Here is a 19,877-nt window from a genome sequence, read left to right on the forward strand (position 1 = left end):
ATTTGAATTAGTAAATGGTAAAGACCATATGGCACTAAAAACTCGAGGCTCTAGAAACACTTTTTCATATAGCATGCCAGCCTGCAAACTACTTTAATTGAAATAACAGTTACTTGTTTTTTCGTAGCATGGAAGGTGAGCGTTGTTAGGCATTTATATATACATACATATGTACATCCGTATGTACTTCCTTGTTTATGCACAATCGAATACTCCATGAAGAACTAGTTTGGCGCTCAGATACGACAATATGAAATTTATGTGTTTTGCCCAACTTTATTCATTTCCCCCTTTCGAACTTTTAAATGTGTCAATTTATTATTTCAAAACTTGGAAAGTTCTATGAAAACTTTTGTTTTGATTTCTCACCGACTTGAAATCAAACTTTTATTTAAAATAAACTGCTGCTTTTATTTTTTCGCACTAAAAGTGTATGGAAAGGAAAAAATAACAAAAATAACGTGAAGTAAACTGCAGCACACAGCAATAAAAAGTAATATGGCCAAAACTAAGAGTCCAACAAAAACCATTGCCACCAAGATTGACAGTGAGATAGACAACACAGGCAGACGTCGGACGACTGCGATGGAACTAAAAAAAGTCAGAGAAAACTGAAAAGCGAGCAAAGGAATGTGAATAAAGCGAAATGTCAAAAATGCCCGCGAAATATGGAAAAACTTAGTTACAACAAAAATATCACTGAAAAAAGCCGCGAGAGTGTAAAAAACTGAAATCACAAAAAAAGTAAACGTAAAAAATTGCGAATGAAAAACGAAAATGAGTAAACGGGAATGCCAGCACATTAAATCAACATGTACAACGCTCGATAGCAACGGTATCGCCACAAAGCGACATGAATTGTGCGACAAGGCCACAAAATTAGAAAACTTAAGCGAAGAACTACAGTGGGAACGTGGCGCACAGCCAATCCGAAGAGCGGAGAGTTTTCGGCGCTTACTTGCTGCAACACGGATTGCTTAGCAGCGGCGCTGTTTGATGTGAATGAAGGCAGTAAACTCCACCCCTATTATGAATGCGAGCATGGCGGCAGTGCGCATGTCCGGCAGTAAGTGTTTGCTTCGGTGGATACAAAGATGATGGATGGCAGCTGCCATACAAAAGCCACTCCCCTCAACGGCATTTCATATATGTTGTTTGTTGCTGTAAGTCTCTTTGGCTGGTAGGCCAAACTGAATGCAGCGAATATGAAGTGGCGCTTAGTGCGTCCGGTGCGATTGGATAGAATAGAGGTCGATTGTATGTAAGCAACCATTTGCGGGAAAGTTTTGTGATATCGGCGCGGCGATCGTGAAAAAGCTTTCGTAGATTCGATTTATACGGAAACAATGCGAATGCATATGTTAATAAGGAAATATAGAATTGTACAATTTAAAAAATAAAATTACAAATTCATGTACACAAATTACTTTCCACTGGATGTGTATTGCAATATTAAAAAATGTAAGAAATCGAAACATGCAGATATAAAGCATTCAATACAATAAAGTGGAAATGCAACAATAAATATTTTTTATACATATGTAAATACAAATGTGTTAGAAAGCAGTGCAAGGAGTTCGGTGGAGTAAATGCATAAATAAATAATAAAATTGAAATAAATCGACTATGTCAAGTTACTTGGTTGGTTTGCAAACATACACATTTAAGTATGAACGTGAAACGAATCTATGTTTAATGCAAGCATTTCGGATGGGTCTTAGAAGCTCGCAGGAAGAGCGCCATAATTTTATACAACCCATTTATTATAAAAATAATCCATTTGACTTTCATAAATTACTTTTGTGATATATACAACTTTTAATTTTTATATGAAACTAGTGCTTCGGTTTGATTCCCCATACCAGAAATATGCTCATATCTAGCCATGCCTCTTTTTACGGCTGCCACAGTGCTTTCTCAGTAACGAAAATATAAAAAATACTAGCTGTACCCCTCACGCGTTGCTACGCCAACTACTAAAATAAATTTTAGAAAAATAACCTAAAAAAATCAGTACACAAATATTTAATTCATTCTAAATCATTTTATTGATTTTGTTTATTTCGAAAAAACCGGTTGAACGGGGCAGAAGTTCCTACTCTGCAGCGCCACCTGGTGGCGAGTGGCAGCAATGAGCATACTTACAAACCTTCTCCGTGGAAAAATACCTATATAGGGTATACCAATTTTTATAATAATCGGTCCAGTAGCTTTTGAGTTCATCGAGGACATGCAGACAAACATTCAATTTTATATATAAAGAGGAAGATTTGCCTACAATCAATCTAACCTTTTTGTATAGAAATTGTAATCTGAGGTTAAAGCTGAAATTATCTGCTTATATTCTAAGCTCTTAAATTACTTTTTATTTAAATAAAGAAAAAACGAAATGAGGTCATGGCACTTCAATTAATAAGTTCTAGGGTGATTGGCTATCAACCACGCGATTAATTAGAACATAATACACTGAAATTAAAATTTCTATTCAAAAAGCTCCGAAATCTACTCTTTACAATGTATCTAAAACTGGGAAACAGGGCCGTCAACAGAAAATACGGGCAAGGGATAAAAACATGTGGGCTCTTCCAAAATATTTTTTTGTATTTGTATCCGTACGTTTTTCCAAAATACACTCGACATAGACGTTTAATGGTTCCACTAGTAATCGTACCTTTGCTCTCTTAACTTCTCTGATATTATTTTTCATTCAATAATAGGTGTAACATTAAAAATGCAGTCTGAGGTACCATCTAAATAATATTGGTCTATCCGAGACCAATGTCTGCCGCTTTTGCGAAACGGACATAGAAAGCTCAGAACATGTGCTTGGTGAATGTCCTGCGTTGGGCAGACAGAGACTTCACCACCTTGGTGGTATCGTAGTATCTCCATGCAATCTTTGGAACAACAAACCCAAAACTGTGCTAAAATTTTTAAAAAGCCTAAAACTCTAGGGTTACAAAATATACCTTTCACAATAGATCAGCTCTGGTCGCAGTGCGTAATGGACTTCTAATAATAATAATAATTACATTAAAAATAGCAACTAAATATTCGATTCAAAAATTTATTCAGACCTTCGGAATCAGACTTCCTGGCCAATTCTGATGCTAAGCACAGTGCGCAGAGTGATGAGTGCGATCGGTGTAAATTTATAATTCTTGCTATAAGTAATACCAGTACGTTCGTGGCTCTCTTTTAGAACTCCAGGAGAGGTAGAAATATCGCCACCCCTTCTCCTCACGCCTGCATCGAAAACCTGATTGCGCTGTTTTTGTTAGTTTGACGTATTACTAAATTGCGGTTTAATAATTTTTTAAATAAAACTAGCTTCACTTTCGTCATCTTAAGATGATATTCATATTCAACATTGACTTGTTATGGGTTGAAATTTCTCCAACTTCACCTAAATACATATATTTGTACATATGTACATGTTTGTGCTTGCAAGCGGCCAACTTAATCATGACACCCTTTACTCTTTTTGAATAGTAATTTGAAATATGATAACGTAATATAGAGAAAAACTACAATATTGTCATTGTAGATACAACTTTCTAAATTAAATTTTCAAATGTTTTTTTTCGGTGCTCGGTACTGCTAGCCTAGACAGCTAATAGTAATCCGGCCCTGCTCGATTGCACGGGCAACGACGAAGGGCGATGGTTACAAGTATTTACCATACAGCCAAATTTGCAGTAAATTTGAAACCAAGTAAAAGTTAGTACCATTGAGAGAAGTTCACGTAATTCAGGCAGCATAAAATTTCTCCATTGCCACAATCTCTATTTAAAACTCGGTTAATTTTGCATCGGGAGCTAACTTATTTTTTGGGATAGTTGTAGTCGCAATCGAAGAAAATCATACACGTATGTATGCACGTATGTAACTAGGACACACACACGTATAATTCCCCTATTATTTTGTTTTCTTGTGGTCAGATAAGCCATATCTCTTCCCTTAAATTGGAGCTTATTAATGGCGCATCTGGCCATTTAAATTTACCAAAGCTGTATATGTAATTAGAGATTGCGGGAATAATAATGAAAAAATATACACAATAAAAATTGATTGACAAATCACTCTTTTCGAGATATTTCGAAAAATAATAGTAATGTTATTTAGTCGATCAATGAATACAAAAATAAGAAGCATGTATGTTCATAAATGCTTGAACACTAATCGTGATCAAGGTGATTTCATTGAAGGCGATGGCGTTAGACCAACAACAATATTTTGTACATTGGAATGTCACGACAGAGGAAAATAAACAACTAAAAGAAAAGGACGAGCTGCGTTGAACAGCCGCCATTCATTTGAAGCCAGAAGCTTATGACGATAGTGTGAACGGTTTTTCGTTATTTGATTTTGTACTGGCATCCTAATGTATACGGCAAAAAAAAAGAACAACAATTCAGCCGATCTACTATATATATATATATATATATAATTGGCGCGTACCCCTTTGGTACTGCTATCACTTTTAGTAGATTCGCGTTGATATTATATTTTGCTCTTTATGTGAAAAAGTAAATATGGAAGGGGAAAGATATAATAAATACGCATGTTGATCAAAATGAAAGGTCCAGGAAAAGCAGCGGAGACTTCCTTCTGCTATGTCACTTTGCATGAAATTCACCTTTGCCAATTGGAAAAGAAACTACAAAAACGTAAACAAAGTCCACTGCGTACAATCAACGCGAACACTCCATACAACATACAAACAATTGAAACTCTCCAAAATACAAACAACAACGCCGACCACAAGAACTTGAATGACAAAAACAAATGAAACAATAATCAACGGCCACGAATAACAAAATATCATCCACCATTGTCGTCTTTACCACTCGAACCGGTTCGTGTCGATACACTTGTGCATGAGAGTTCTCTGTTTCTTGGGAATGTAATCGCAAATGCGTTTGTGTGCTTTCTTTAAATAGGAGAGAAAGAGAAAGCAAGGGATAGCCCAGCTGAATTGGAGAGGGAGCGGAACAGCAACAAACAATTGACCGTGCAGCGTTTGTCCAAGGATTACAAACAAAATCGAATTGCATTTTCTAAATTCCCAGCAGGAAAAGTGACCGTCACGAAATTGGTGCGTTTTTGCATCTATCACTAGATTTCATAAGATTCCTGTATAATGAGAGCAACCCTCATATATTTTGAGATATGCAAATTGTCAGCAGGGTGCATCCCATTTTTTGATAGTTCTGAAGTTTTTCAAAATGTAGAAAAAAGTTTAAACTCTAGGTACAGTTTATGTGTTTGAATAATAAACTATTTCACTTTAAAAACAAAAATGAAAAAGCGGTATTAATTGTGAATTTCAATGGCCTTTTTTAAATATTACAAAAACATTTTTTTTATTTTAATTAGGAGTGATGCAATCAAAAACTGTGTTCAGTGGAAAAATGTACATATGCATGTGTACATAATGACAGTTGCGGTAGCTGAATGCGTGGATTTTTTAATGTTTTTTTTTTGGTAAGGTTCGAGTTCAAAATTATGGAAAATGTTTTCGGCCATACTTTTCTGCTATGAAAAAAATCACCTAATAAAAAGCCATCTGCCGTTCGGGTGCGGCATACAACTTTAGGTCGCTCTATTTATGGAACAACATCAAGACCCACTCAAGAAACAGTATACGTATACGGCAAAATTGCCGTATTTACGCCACTGAAAATTGGGCCGTTTTTCTTCGAAAATGAAGATGGTCAAGCTGTTACCGTCAATCAGGAGCGTTATCGCGATATGATAACCACTTTTGTGATGCCAATTATTCGTCGAAAGCTTATGAGGCAGTTCTGGTTTCAACAAGACGGCGCTCCACCACACACAGCTCGCACCACAATCGATTTTTTGAAGAAATTGTTTCCTCTTCGTTTGATGTCGAAAAATGACGATTTCGCCCGATTTAACGCCACCTGACTTCTTCTTGTGGGGATATTTAAAATCAAAGCTTTATATTAAGAAGACCATAGAAGAGCTCAAGAACAACATCCGTGAGGAAATAGCCGCTATTCCAGCCAAAATGTTAGCTAAAACTATGGAAAATGCTTCAAAACGGGCACAATACGCCGTACAGGCTCAAGGCAGCCATTTGAGAGATATCATATTCAAAAAGTAATGTCAACAAATCTACTTGAACCAAATAAAATGATTATTATCGGCAACATCAAAAAAATTGTGTTTTTCTTTGATTATAAAAACACACATGGGTCCGTCGAATATGGGCAACCCAGTATAATATAATTTGCGCGTAAACCCTTTTTGGGGTTTGGCCAAGGTCCTCCTCCTATTTGTGCTGTGCGTCTTGATGTTGTTCCACAAATGGAGGGGCCTACAATTTTAAGCCGACTCCGAACGGCAGATATTTTTTTATGATATTAGAAAAATATATCAATATTCTTTAAGTCGGATCTAAATGAGGGGGGAGTACCAAGTTTGGGCGAGTTCTTTTAAGTCGTTATCGAGTTACACACAATTGCCCAAAAGTGGGCGTTATACCGCTTTTTTTAATTTTTTTTTTTTTTTTTGGTTCATTATTTGTACCAACTTTTTGGTAGTTTGATTTCTTATGTGGGCACTGAGCGAGATTATTAGTCGATGTCTTCAATTTACAAAACAAACTTACCTCGTATTAAGGGCAAAGACCTTGCCGAGTTTCGTAAAAGTATGTGAACTTTTTCTTAAATTATAGATTAAAATATCAATCGGACGGACGGAAATTTCGTCTGAACGTATAATAAGTGGGTATCGTTTTTATCCATTCTCAATAAAATTTATATCGAATCTAATTGAGATACGGAGCAAGAAGTGCACTGAATTTAGGCGAGTTTTATTAAGTCGTTATGTAAATACAGGCATCTAACCGAAAAGAGGTGTCTTGTTTTTTCTTTTGGACTCAAGCTATCTTGGACAAGAAATAATACGTGCAGCAAATTTCATTGAAATATATGTATTAATTTTTCCTCGAGTTATCTTGCATAATAACGGATATAAGTACTTCATAGCCAAATCGACTCCTCTCATCTTTCTGCACATCTACGAGTATATCTAATTCGATTATTTTATGCTATTAAATGCAACCGTCATGTGAACAAAATTATAATAGTAGGGGTGTAAAGGGTATAAAAATTACAATATAAAAAATACTAATAAAACACGTTGAAAACCCGTTTTTAATATTGCTACTAACTTGCTACTTGCTGTTATCAAATTTAAGACAACGGGGTACTACGATAAAAACGCTCCTTAAAAACAACAACAACGAAAAACAATACAACAAAAAATTATAAAAAATATCCACTTATTACGTCAGTTCAATAGCTGATTCTGTCAAATTCACTGAGAGCGGGATAGCTGTTCGCGGATGTCGTCGCCTTCTGTATTCTCTCCACCGTGATTTTATGCTGGGTGTGTATGTACACACTTACATATATAGGCTACTGAATGCACGGGGTAAATAAATGCAGCGAATCGACGCGTGTGCATGACTACCGTAGTTCGTAAATATGTTTACATATTTACAAGTTTATAAACTAATTGACAAAAGCAACCGACTTGAGTCGACTCGTTCAAGTGATCAGCGAGTGTATCGTCAGCGCTATTCGTCGTCACAAGGCTAAAACAAAAAAAACTCTACAAAATCTACAAATACCACAAAATCTCCAAGTGCCTACAAACATGACTTTGGTTGTCTCCAAGTCGTATACTCCACAATTTAGGTTGTTATTCTCGAATAGAGACCTCAGTTATCGATGCTGTTACTTTCGCTGTTGGATGTTGTCGCATGCGCTGCTGGCACTTCTTATCTGATTAACTGTCTGGTTGGCAAATCGCTTTGGCCGTCGCGAAACACAAAGTTTTATCGTGCAATTTGTTTGGTCCGCACGAATATCGCTCTGGACGCCACCACAGGTGTCATAGCAATGTTAGTGTTGGTAATGGTGGAGGTATTGTTGTTGGTGGCGGTGGTGGTATGATCCCTTGTTTGGTTTCGTCGTGCTTGAGTAGACGAAGTGCCATTCTACGAGTAAAAAATATCGTGCTGGTCGGTTAGTGACGATGCCGCGTCTCATTTGACAACTGAAAACCTCGATTGTTCGAATTTAAAATGGTTTGTATATGTAAAAAGCTTTGTTCCATTAAATTTAGCCAAAAACTAATTCCATCAAAAGTTTATAATGATATTGTCAAACTTCTACATGCAGCAATGATTTCTCGCGGCAATGTTGTAGGCATAATTGTGAGAAATTTTACATAACTTGACGGCCAAAACTGCGCTAGTGGCGGTTTCGATGAAATCATCGCTTGTTAAATGGGAGTTTTAGTGGTTTTGGTTATGATCAAGAAAATGCGTTTGCAAGGGAAATATGTAAATCGTTTTTAACGTCTTTCTTTTTGTTTGGTAATGAAGAGTTTTTTAAATTCTTTAAGCAAAGTTAATAGTACTCTTGTAATTTTCCTGAGTGTCAAAATCATGAGGTTTTAGGTTTCTATGGCTAACTGGACTTTGTGTACTTAAAAAGCCTGGCAACAGAAACAAGTGGTCAAATGTTAGCTGGTCCTAGTGTCCTAGAACCGACATATTTCGACCAAGAGCTTTCTTAGTGTGGTGTAGTGATTTAATGAAACAAGTCTCATTGCGAGATGTCCGCAGAAACCGGTACTTTCGCCCTCTTTGTTGTGTACTTAGAAGCGCCCCCTTAATCAAATGGGGTAACTTTATGTGTCGATACCGAACTAAAGTGGGCCGAAAGGCGTTAAAAAAATTGAAACATTGCAATATACTTGTAATTCGAAATGTGAAATTTGATGAATTGTGTGTGATAATACTGCTCATAGGAGGGCTTTGAGAATATAAAATAAGAATAGAACTAAGATTTGTATGTTTTTTAAAGGTAAAGGCATGCTGTAAGGGGATACTTCACTTATTTTCTCCAATTTAAAAGTTCATATTCAATGTGATCTCCGTCTTAAGACTTATGTAAAACATTTTGGAATATTAGAGTTTCTAAAATTCAAGTCTACTTCAAAGTTACTTCACTCTGTAGATAACATCTTTTGCAATTTTCCCGAAATAGATTTTTTAAAATGCATGTCCCCCATAATTCAAACATTTTTTAATTGACCCAAAATTTTAATAAAAAAATTAATGCTCCTAAAAGAATCTGAATTATGGCTATTGGACCATGTAGTTAATTTATCAAACTTTAAAAAAGTTTTCATGTACTCTTTTCGATAAAAATTTGCGATGCCTATCACGCCCGCTATGTAGGAGTGTTCTCGAAGAGGTGATTTATTGCTATGTAAACATCACCGCCAAATAAATATTTAATTTTTGTTCAATATAAGTGGCGCTCGCCGTAGTCGAATGACTTTGTCGGTAGTTTCCGGGCTCGAAACCCGCTGTGGGCATGAAACATCAAAATAACTTGAAATAGAGGTCCAGCTTCAGTAGGCAATGTATTTCTGCCATGAAAAGGCTTCGTTTGGAGGCGGCATAAAACTGAAGGTCCCTCCATTTCAAAACCAAATCAAACCAAATATCACAAATAGCAGGAGGAACTTCGCCACACATCCAACAAAGGGTGTAAGGGCTAATTATATATTATATATATATAATATAAGTGATTCTTTATACAAACTACTAAACGGAAAGTAATGGCAGAAAGTTTTTCTATCCATAGATACCCTTAAACCTTATCGATCTTTTAACGATTCCAGTCAGTCAACGAGACTGGCCCTCAGACAGGCTCTCAAATAAGTATTTCCATAGAAATATGAGGAGCATTCTTCGAGCAGAACATTTGCATATTTCAACAGTTGTGATGAAACTCGTAATACGGTTCTCCGAAACTGTCAGTCATGTGACTGAGCGGTTCAATGTCTTCGTTTTGCCGTGAGAAGTTGTATGTAAAAATATAGATTGCAACGTAAACATCGCTTAGAAAGATATTTGAATTTATTTCTGTCAGGGAGGCGAACGTCGAAGCTGTGTTCATGGCTGATATCCGTGATCTGACAGCCACAATTTTTATAATCATCGATCTGTTCACGATGGTGTTGACACCCTAAGTTTTGGTGAGTTTTTATTTGTAGCTTATTTCAGATATATTTTATAGCTCGGAAGGTAGGTAGGTAGGTAGGTGGGGTGGTTGTCATAGAGACACACTTAGACCTTTCGCAGGTCCATTGTGATACCACTGGAGCTTATCCTTACTCTACGTATTCCTTTTCAAACCATCCGGTAGCTTTAATAAACGAGCAGAGCTTCGTTAGTTTTAGATGGGCTATGTCCGCTACATCGGTTAGAAATGCTGCAGGCTTCTCATAGCTAGGCTTTCACACTCATATAAAAGGTGTCTGACTGTTTCCTCTTCTTCTGTATTAAGACAGCTTCTACAGAAATCGCAGTACGGCAGTCCTAACCTTCTAGCGTGGCTGCCTATTAAACAATTAGCAGTTAATACACCTATCATTTTTCTTATAGATTCTCTGTTAAATCTTAGCAAGATCTTCGATCGACCGCTGTTCCAGTTCGGCCATGTCTGTCTGCTTGATGTTGTGAGGTTTTGCCAGCTTGTATTTACCTTTTTGATGGTTTCCCTGTCTATAAGTAATTTACAAGTGGCTATGGGCATGGGTATCAGCGCCTTATCCGGTTCGAGATCGAGCGTTGTTATATCTCGGAATAGTTGTGAAAAGCTCTCAAAATCGTTGAATGCGCCCAATGTAGTATTTGCGTTCGCTGGTCCTAGTCTACGCTAACTGTACAGCTGGAGTATAGCGCATTATAACTTTTCTTCTCCGTACTTCGAATTGCCTTTTTCAGGAAAGTCATGGATCAGGACTGATTATTATTATGAGTGATGAAGCTTTTTCTTCCTAGGTGGAAGATGTTACCCTAATATAGGAAATGACTAGGTGGACTGATCACTAACATCCGCTCTGCAATCCGGGATAGCACATGTACATCGGACTTGTTTGTGATGGGGGGTAATAGACTGCATTTCAGCCTGATATGTACCCAACTCAATGAGTAACTGTGCTCCTCGGGGGGACGGCACAGCGTTCCTTCTTCCCTCGTAGACGATAACCTAAAGGATTTAAAGACTATATGGAATTAAATAAGAGTAATTTTAGAATCATTACAGGAGTTCTAACAAGGCGTTGTAGATTAAATTATAATCTTATTAACCTAGGAATATATTACAATGGAACTGACACGTTCTATAGGGATGAAGACGTGCCTAGCTCTAATGCATACGCGGGACAAACAACTGAGTAAAGATAATATACCAAAGAAAGAAATAAAACTCAATAAAATAGGACCAATACTAAAATGAGATGAAGGGACTAATAGACTAATACTCGTAATTGAGGAAGCTGAGCTCAGAAAAGTACTCTAAATTCGTGAAGGGTTCACAATAGATCTTCCAGTTTACAGTGATAAATCCCCTCATAATAACAATAAAGGGAAAGTAATCATTGCAAGTAAATAGTCTTATTGTTGAAAAATTTTAAATTTGGCGTAATATATATATAATTGGCGCGTACACCCTTTTTGTGTATTGGCCGAGCACCTCCTCCTATTTGTGGTGTGCGTCTTGATGTTGTTCCACAAATGGAGGGACCTACAGTTTCAAGCTGACTCTGAACGGCAGATATTTTTTATGAGGAGCTTTTTCATGGCAGAAATACACTCGGAAGTTTGCCATTGCCTGCCGAGGGGCGACCGCTATTAGAAAAATGCTTTTCTTAATTTTGGTGTTTCACCGAGATTCGAACTATCTCTGCGAATCCCGAATGGTAGTCACGCACGAACCCATTCGGCTACGGCGGCCAAGTGCATGTTTAAAAATTTTGCCCGGAAATATAAGCTAACCTGGTGTATGTTGATTCGAATTTTGTTACACAGTAAAAAGTTATGAAAAAATAAATAAAAATACAAAAACAAAAAATTAACATTGCTCTCATAAGGAAGACAAATGTACAAAAATAGAAAAGAGAGCTGCCTACACCTTTACATTACACCTGATATGAATCTCAACTTTATAAACGAAATATTAATAAAACAGAAGCAACTAATTATTTAATATAACAACAGCCAAATGTATTAACTATGCTGTGTCCTAATATTTTCAGCTAATACTAATTGAATCACTATCCAAACCAAAAAGCATAAAAACACTTAACACAAACTTAAATAGAGACGAGTAGCAAAATACAAATTATATGCATAAAACGCCACTTCACCTTAGGTCAGGCCTAAATCGATGTAAACTTAGCAAAAAATCCATTAGTCATTTACACAAAAATATTGATTTTGGATGAACATATTATTTGTTGTTGTTTCTTTCAGGTGAGGCACAATGGTGAAAACAAGGCAATCCAACCTGTATGCAAACAAGATTTAAGTGATGATTTATAAATGAGTGTGGATATTTGTAATGTTAAGTGCAGTGCAGTATTGTTGAGTAATTAACTGGTGCGATCATTTAACTTCCATTGAGTGTATAAAATGCAAGAAGTGTGTAGCACCTTAGATCCCCAAATGGGCGCACAAATAAAGTCTGAATCACCGTTGAATGCACTACAGGTGTCCACGGGGCAGACGCTAGTGCCAGTAGTGCCTGTGGCGCAGGTAGTGTCAGTATCAGTTTCAGCGCCGGCGCAAATGCCTCTTGTGCCGCAGCCGCCGCCTCCGCCATCAACAGCTATGCTTGTCAGCAAAATGGGATCGACAAACTGTGATAAACGTGCTGCTGCTGATACCGCATACTGGATGGCCGCCTCCGAGGGGGGTTTTATCAACTCTCAACCATCTATGGCTGAATTTCTCAATCATCTGAGTCCGGAAAGTCCAAAGATGGGCACACCTGTTGGTGGTGGCGGATATCCGGTTGGTGTTGGTGTTGGTATTGGAGTGCCACAGTCGTCGGATGGCATGGATTCGGTACCAGAATACCCTTGGATGAAGGAGAAGAAGACGTCGCGGAAAAGTCAAAATAATAACAATCAAGGTAAGTGTTTGGTAACACGCAAAGTATAGCGCAAAGATTAATTACTTTAATAAAATTGCTTCGACTGAGCAGGGGACCATCATTGAATTTGTATTTGTATATATATATATACATAAGTTCACCCATACATATGTACATGCATATACCTACATTTATATAACTGCTGTTATGCTCGCCAGCTTATAAGCCATCAATCAAGAAATCAGTACAATAACAACAACAGCTACAACTGTATGAGATAGTTATTGCATCTGACTGCTGTCTGAAAACAAGCCGGCGCCCATTTCGAATGGCAGTTACCAGAGAATTAAACTACATTCGATTTGTTCACAAAATACAGCAACAATTTGCTGCTACCCAATGCACATGGGCCGAGTGTAGTAACTGACATACAGACGGTACCTTTGATGGAACCGTCATGAGAGGTATTCAGTCACAATTCACAGCATTTAAAAAAATTTCAACCGACTGACCGAATCCATTGCCTAAGCAACTGGATGAGGTTGCACCGTGGCGTTCGGCAAAGATCTGTTATTTGCGATCATTTGTAACAATTTTCGTGGCTCACATGAAGGTTGCGGTTAAGGTTGTGAACGGCCGATTGCACTGACGTCGAAAAGAACGTGAGATTTGCTGGCTTATAAGAATGGGCATGTCACTTGTATATGCTGTACACAAATATGGATGTATGCATGGGAGTGTGCGCATGTGCAAGTGTATGAAAATAAGTTTGTATATATGCATGTATGTATGTATGTATACTATTTTACTCTAGTCAGTTGTTTAACCCAGACAATTTGGACACTTACTAATTTTCTAGTTTGGTGGAACTGTACAATTTGTTTTTCATGTGCTAAAAAGTGCCCAAATGCGTACATATAAATTTGTTTAACACATATTCATACATAATATATGTATATGCACAACAATACATATATTTATATATAATATATGTAGATATGTACAAGAAGAAATGTATATACAGAGTACGCATACCTCTTTCGTCTAAAAAACCTTAAATATAAATAAAAAAAACATTCATGTGTTGCTACACATGCACATATACTCTTACATAAGTATGATAATAAATTAGGTATGATGGCTATCCATCCATCCGCTGCTTTTTTTCGACCGCCTCCCTATTCGCCCATTTCTCCGTCAGTGTCCGTTCCCTCCATCAGTAGTCGCTGTTTATTTGCCGCTCGGTTGCTTAATGTATTGCAGTTGCCAACAATTTTCAATTCTTCAATGGGAAGAAAATGTTTGCCACTCGTTCGATCGACTCTTGACTGACCGTGCAACGGTTCCTCAATACACAAACCTTCATTACGCAAAGAAATACGAAAAAGGTGGCACAAACCGAATGGCAAGAACAAACGCAGAAAGTAGGATTGCAACCTGTTATTTGGATTCATTTGTCAAAATACTTTCATGTACCCTCATAATGCTTTGGTGCCGGCAAATGGGGAAGGTCTTGCTTTTTTTTGTTGCTGTTAGTGGTGGAGTCGACTTTAAGGTTACAACAGCGGCCGACGAAATAGTCGAATGCTCTACACATATCCTGCGGACATTTGTGCAACACTTCCACTGCAGTCACATCTGCTGCACATTTTTTTGCACCAAATTTATATGTAAAAGCTTTTATGTACAATATACATAAATATAATGATTTACAATGTGTTGATTATGGGTCTTCGCCAACAATTGAGAATCACTGAAAAAATCCCAACTTTAATTTAAAAAAAGATTAATTTTAGACAATGAAAATTTTGAAAACCTTAGAATTGCTTGCCGTTTGCGAATTAGTTTTTAACAGAGCTTAATAATCCTAAAAAGCAAGCAAACCCTAAAAACAAACTTATGTGCGGTTTGGCGGACCTATTTAATTGAATTTATTTTGTTCGGTAAGTTTTAAATTTGTCTGAGAATTGCTTAAGGTCTGGCTGATCTGAATAGATCTCACATAGACACTGAAGCAGTGACAAATGTGGTGTTCTGAAGGTCTCCCTTCTTCTTCGCATAAGTTACATACGTCGCTCTGGACCAATCCCATTTTGGCTGCGTGATATGGAATGAAACAATGTACCGTCAGTACTCCAACTAAAATAAGGTTGTTTTCGTGTTGCAAGTTCGTAGCATTATTGTGGCAATCGTGTGGCAGGTGGAGGCTTCCCATATAGAATGTGCTTCCAGAGTTAGTTCCTCGTCTAGTTCCGTCTTAAAAACTGAGACTGAGGGATACACATATGTTTGACGTACTCATCCTAGGCAAGCAGGTGCCCGCCTTAGCAAGCTCGCCAACTCTCTCGTTTCCTTCTATTCCCTTGCGCTCTGGTACCCAGCAAATTGTGACCTGCGAGAATACGTAAAGCTCGTCAATTTTAGACCTACGGTGTTGCACACATCCCGAGCTAGTCATTACAGCCATCATTGCTTTAATAGCAGCTTGACTATCGATGAAGATGTTTGTGCGAGTGTCGAGGGCAGTAAATTCCAATGCTAATGCAGTTGCTTTGGTTAGGCATAGATCTCAGCTTGAAATATGTTAATAGCTTAAATAATATATATTTTTTTAAATATTGATCAATTTATTCGTTAATCGAGAAATATATATATATATATACATTAGTGCGGGTCGATTTAAAAATCGCTCATTGCTCTGTGAAAATCGTATTCTAGGGATCAAAATAAGAAACTTTGCCGAAGGAACCATACCTCTAAAACGAATTCTGATGTCCTCCAATTTGGGTCGAACTTTTTAGTTTATTTTCTCATGTAAAGGCCAAAAATGGTGATGTTTTGAAATGATTGTATGGGGAACCCCCCAGGGGAGTTCCAGGGGGTGTGGTATTTGCGGGGTGCGTCTTGGCGTTGTTCCACAAATGGTCAAAAAATATAGTCTGCATATAATTACCGATTTTCTTATAGCTAAAATTTATATAAACTACTCATTTTTAAAAAGCTTAAAATAATGCTTAATCAACGAGAAAAACCAAATCATTCGAGATCTGAATAATTTCATTGACAGTTCTGTATATACTAGTATTGCCCGTGGTCAAAAATTCACTCAATACTAGTAACAATTCTCACTCTAGTTTTTATCCAATTTCAATTGAACCATACAATTAAACTATACGAATTTTTCCTTTCCCAATATCTGCTACTTTTCACCACGACAGGTGTTGGCGTGTAAGTAACTGTTTCAAATTTCATTATCTTAGCATTTGCGGTTCCGGTGAAAAGTAATCTGGAAATTTCCGTTTATATATACATACAAACAAATATATCAAAAAATTATTCATCTTTATAACAAAATATTATTTATGTGAAGTTAGAATTCAATCCATAAATATTGTACACACAATTTATAAATACAGTGTAGCCTCTCCTAACGAACACCTCCCTTGAGCGAAAATTTTATTCTATACCAATATGTATCGAAAGAAGTTACCCTCTTTTGAGTGGACATCTCTCGTGGACAGACAAAAGCAGAATGACGGTGAGTGTCCGCCGAAGAGAAAATACAAATCAATTTCGCAATAATTCAGCACTACTTGTTGGTAAGCCCGCACATTTTCTGCGTACTGGCTTAAAAGTGCAGCGGATATGTCAATATCCCGTTTCTGTAAGAAATCGATTAAAATGTATATGATAATGACGTCACATCGATTCGATCCAAATTAATCGGCCAAAATGCGGAACATTGAAAGAAATTGTGCCTTTGTGGCAACATTAAGAAAAGTTAATTTGTTATATTGATAAATAACTATGCAAAAATTTCGGGCTGTAATTAATACGGGGAAGTACGTTGCCAAAAGCTTTGCAGGAAGGTTGCTTGTAGACTCTTGATAGACGATGCAGCCGTCGCTAATACTTCATTCAGAAATGTTGCGAATGTCAGTTAGCAAAGAGCCGTGCGAAATACTATTTTTTAAAACCACTTCTGTATTTACATAATTATTGTACACATTTTCAATGCATATTTAAAATTTAGTGAAACAATCCCTCTATAACTGCATAAGATATTGCTGTAAATTGTAAGCCCAGTACATGTCCACATAAATATTTAAGTACATATAAGCGTACAAAGGCAAGAATATAGCAAAAGAGGTTAAGACTAAGAAATCTGTATTTTTATATAGCCTAATCCATAGTGGCGGCCGCCGTAGCCGAATGGGTTGGTGCGTGATTACCATTCGGATTCACAGAGAGAACGTTGGTTCGAATCTCGGTGAAACACCAAAATTAAGAAACAGTTTTTTCCAATAGCGGTCGCCCCTCGGCAGGCAATGGCAAACCTCCGAGTGTATTTCTGCCATGAAAAAGCTCCTCATAAAAATATCTGCCGTTCGGAGTCGGCTTGAAACTGTAGGCCCCTCCATTTGTGGAACAACATCAAGACGCACACCACAAATAGGAGGAGGAGCTCGGTCAAATACCCTAAAGGGTGTACCCGTCAATTATATATATATACATATATATAATCCATAGTGGCCCGTATAGGCGGCCGCCGTAGCCGACTGAGTTGGTGCATGACTACCATTCGGAAGACGTATGTAGGTTCGAGTCTTCGTGAATGAAACATCAAAATGATTTTCTAATAATAGTCGCCCCTCGGCAGGCGATGGCAAACCTCTGAGTGTATTTCTACTATAAAACAGCTCCTCCTAAAAAATATCTGCCGTTCGGAGCCGGTAGATCCAAAAAATATAAAATAATGCTAGTCAAAATCTGCGATTTGTGGTGTTTGTCTTTGTGTTTTACACGCTTCGCTTCTCAGACCCTGCTTATTCTGTTTGGCATAGATGCATATGTTAGCAAAAATGGTTGAAAAGCAGTTAAAGTTTTAGTATATTTTTGCAAAATTAATGGCTCTAAGTAAAAAAAGCAGGCTTCTGAGTTTAAAAGCACTAAGGGTCGAAGCTCATTAACGCAATTCACTGTACATATTATATATACCATTATTAGAGTCGCACATTCGCAATTTAAAAAATAAATTTTTAAAACAAAAAGATGTACTCCTTTGCTTTCAAATACTTTTCTCCGATAATATTTTGAGTGTTGACAATAATACTTTACTAAATTAAAAAAAAAAAAAACAATCATACTTTTTATAGTGATGCCTTAGTGATTTTGATGAAGTTCATATGGATTAAAATCTTTCATATAAAAAAATTTGCGATATGAAGCCTGAGAAAAGGCCTCAATAGTTTTTTAAGCCATTGAATTGTCCCAAAAAGATACACTGCCGAATATTATTTTACTTTAATTTATTTTTATTTTTATTTTTATTTGATTATCAAACATGCAACAACATGCAAAGTTATTTTACAGTGTTTGAACTTATTCTTTTATATTATATTTTATTGATTATTTTAGCCACCATCCCTCAACAACTCGCGAGAGTGAAAAACCATTTTCCGCACTTCCTTTACCATACTTCCTCGACTCAAAACATATGTATTTAATAATGTATGTATGTGGCATCGTAGCCACACCAGCAGTTGAATGTGGCAGCTCACCTTTTGAAATTTTGTTGAAAACAAGCGACGAGTTGAAATCAAATTATAATTTTTTTGTTTTCTTGCGACAAAATGTCTTTATTTGTTGCATTGTGATTTGAATTTAATTTGTTTTCATTAACCAAGTTTTTATTTTGTTTTTGTGTTAGCGCAGTAAATGTGTTTTTTTGTTTCTTTTAATGCGCACTTATGTAGTTATGTTCCTGAACATGTATGCTTGTTTTTAAGTTTCTTCCGCCTTTTATAAATATTTACTTATTTAATTTATTTATAAATATGAGAGGATTTTATATGACACGACAAGGCAATAAAAGGGTGCTAAGAAGTGTTGTCAATAACGGCTCTAGATGTAAATATGTACAGTTTAAATAACACCTAAAAGTGAGTGACTGACTTTATCGAAAGCTTTAAAAAATCCATGTATTGAGTTGAAGGTGCGGATTACATCAGCCTGCTGGCGGCTCCACAAATTCATATTTAACAGAAATTTTCTGACCATTTTTAGTTTTGGGAAACGAAGAAAAATTTTTGTTAGTTAAATCTTTGTTGTGTAAAAATTCAAAGTAGCATTTCAGAGTCTTGCAAAATGAGTTTTGTTTTAAAATTTGCACAAAATGTGAAACATGGATATGGTTTTTGTGGGAGAAGCGCCGTACCATAAAATGACGGAAAACGATTTTCTAATAGCGGTCGCCCTTCGGCAGGCAATGACAAACCTCCGAGCGTATTTCTGCCATGAAAAAGCCCTTCATAAAAATATCTGCCGTTCGGAGTCGGCTTGAAACTATGGGTCCCTCCATTTGTGGAACAACATCGAGACGCACACCACAAATAGGAGAAGGAGCTCGGCCAAAATACCCCAAGAGGGACTAAGCGCCAAATATACATATACTTACATATATGTAAATCAAAAAACTTAACCATTTTATTCATTGTAATTTTTTATTCATTATAATTCGTTTTCAGCATGACCGCCCCTATATTTAAACTGTATGAATGGAAAAATACTGGGAAGTAATATAATTTTAAAAATTTGTTAACTGAAGCAAAATGTAATATACTGATTAAAAAAGTATATACTTACAAAAGTTATTAAGCATATCTAATATTTACTGTAGGCTCACCTATAAATGATGCCAGTTATAAAATTATGAAATTTCGAAATTTACCAACCACGTAAACCTATATATATTTCATTGTTTTGATCAGCGAATATCCAAATATATATTACCGTGGCTCCTAGGTCGAACAAAAAGCCTCAATAATATTCACAGTCCATAATACGCCAGTTTTTTACAAGAAATAACTTTTTTCCTCTGAAAAC

The 19,877-nt window shown here is 36.6% G+C and overlaps 1 protein-coding gene across 4 annotated transcripts in view; it reads left to right on the top strand.

The window, feature by feature from the left end:
- The first annotated feature begins 964 nt into the window (after nucleotides 1–964).
- The window catches only part of LOC128871937 (homeotic protein proboscipedia), a 133,233-nt gene continuing 114,320 nt past the window's right edge, over nucleotides 965–19,877 (top strand). For 2 of the 4 annotated variants that reach the window (XM_054114124.1, XM_054114127.1), the window contains exons 1-2: nucleotides 7,552–8,122; nucleotides 12,371–13,031. In XM_054114124.1, the coding sequence (XP_053970099.1) occupies nucleotides 12,530–13,031 (502 nt within the window). In that variant the 5' untranslated portion in view covers nucleotides 7,552–8,122; nucleotides 12,371–12,529. Of the gene's footprint in view, nucleotides 1,462–7,549; nucleotides 8,123–12,370; nucleotides 13,032–19,877 lie in introns of those variants that run through there. The other 2 variants (XM_054114125.1, XM_054114126.1) reach the window with 2 other exon arrangements.

This window comes from Anastrepha ludens, chromosome 2, assembly GCF_028408465.1.
Source record: "Anastrepha ludens isolate Willacy chromosome 2, idAnaLude1.1, whole genome shotgun sequence".
NCBI lineage: Eukaryota > Metazoa > Arthropoda > Insecta > Diptera > Tephritidae > Anastrepha > Anastrepha ludens.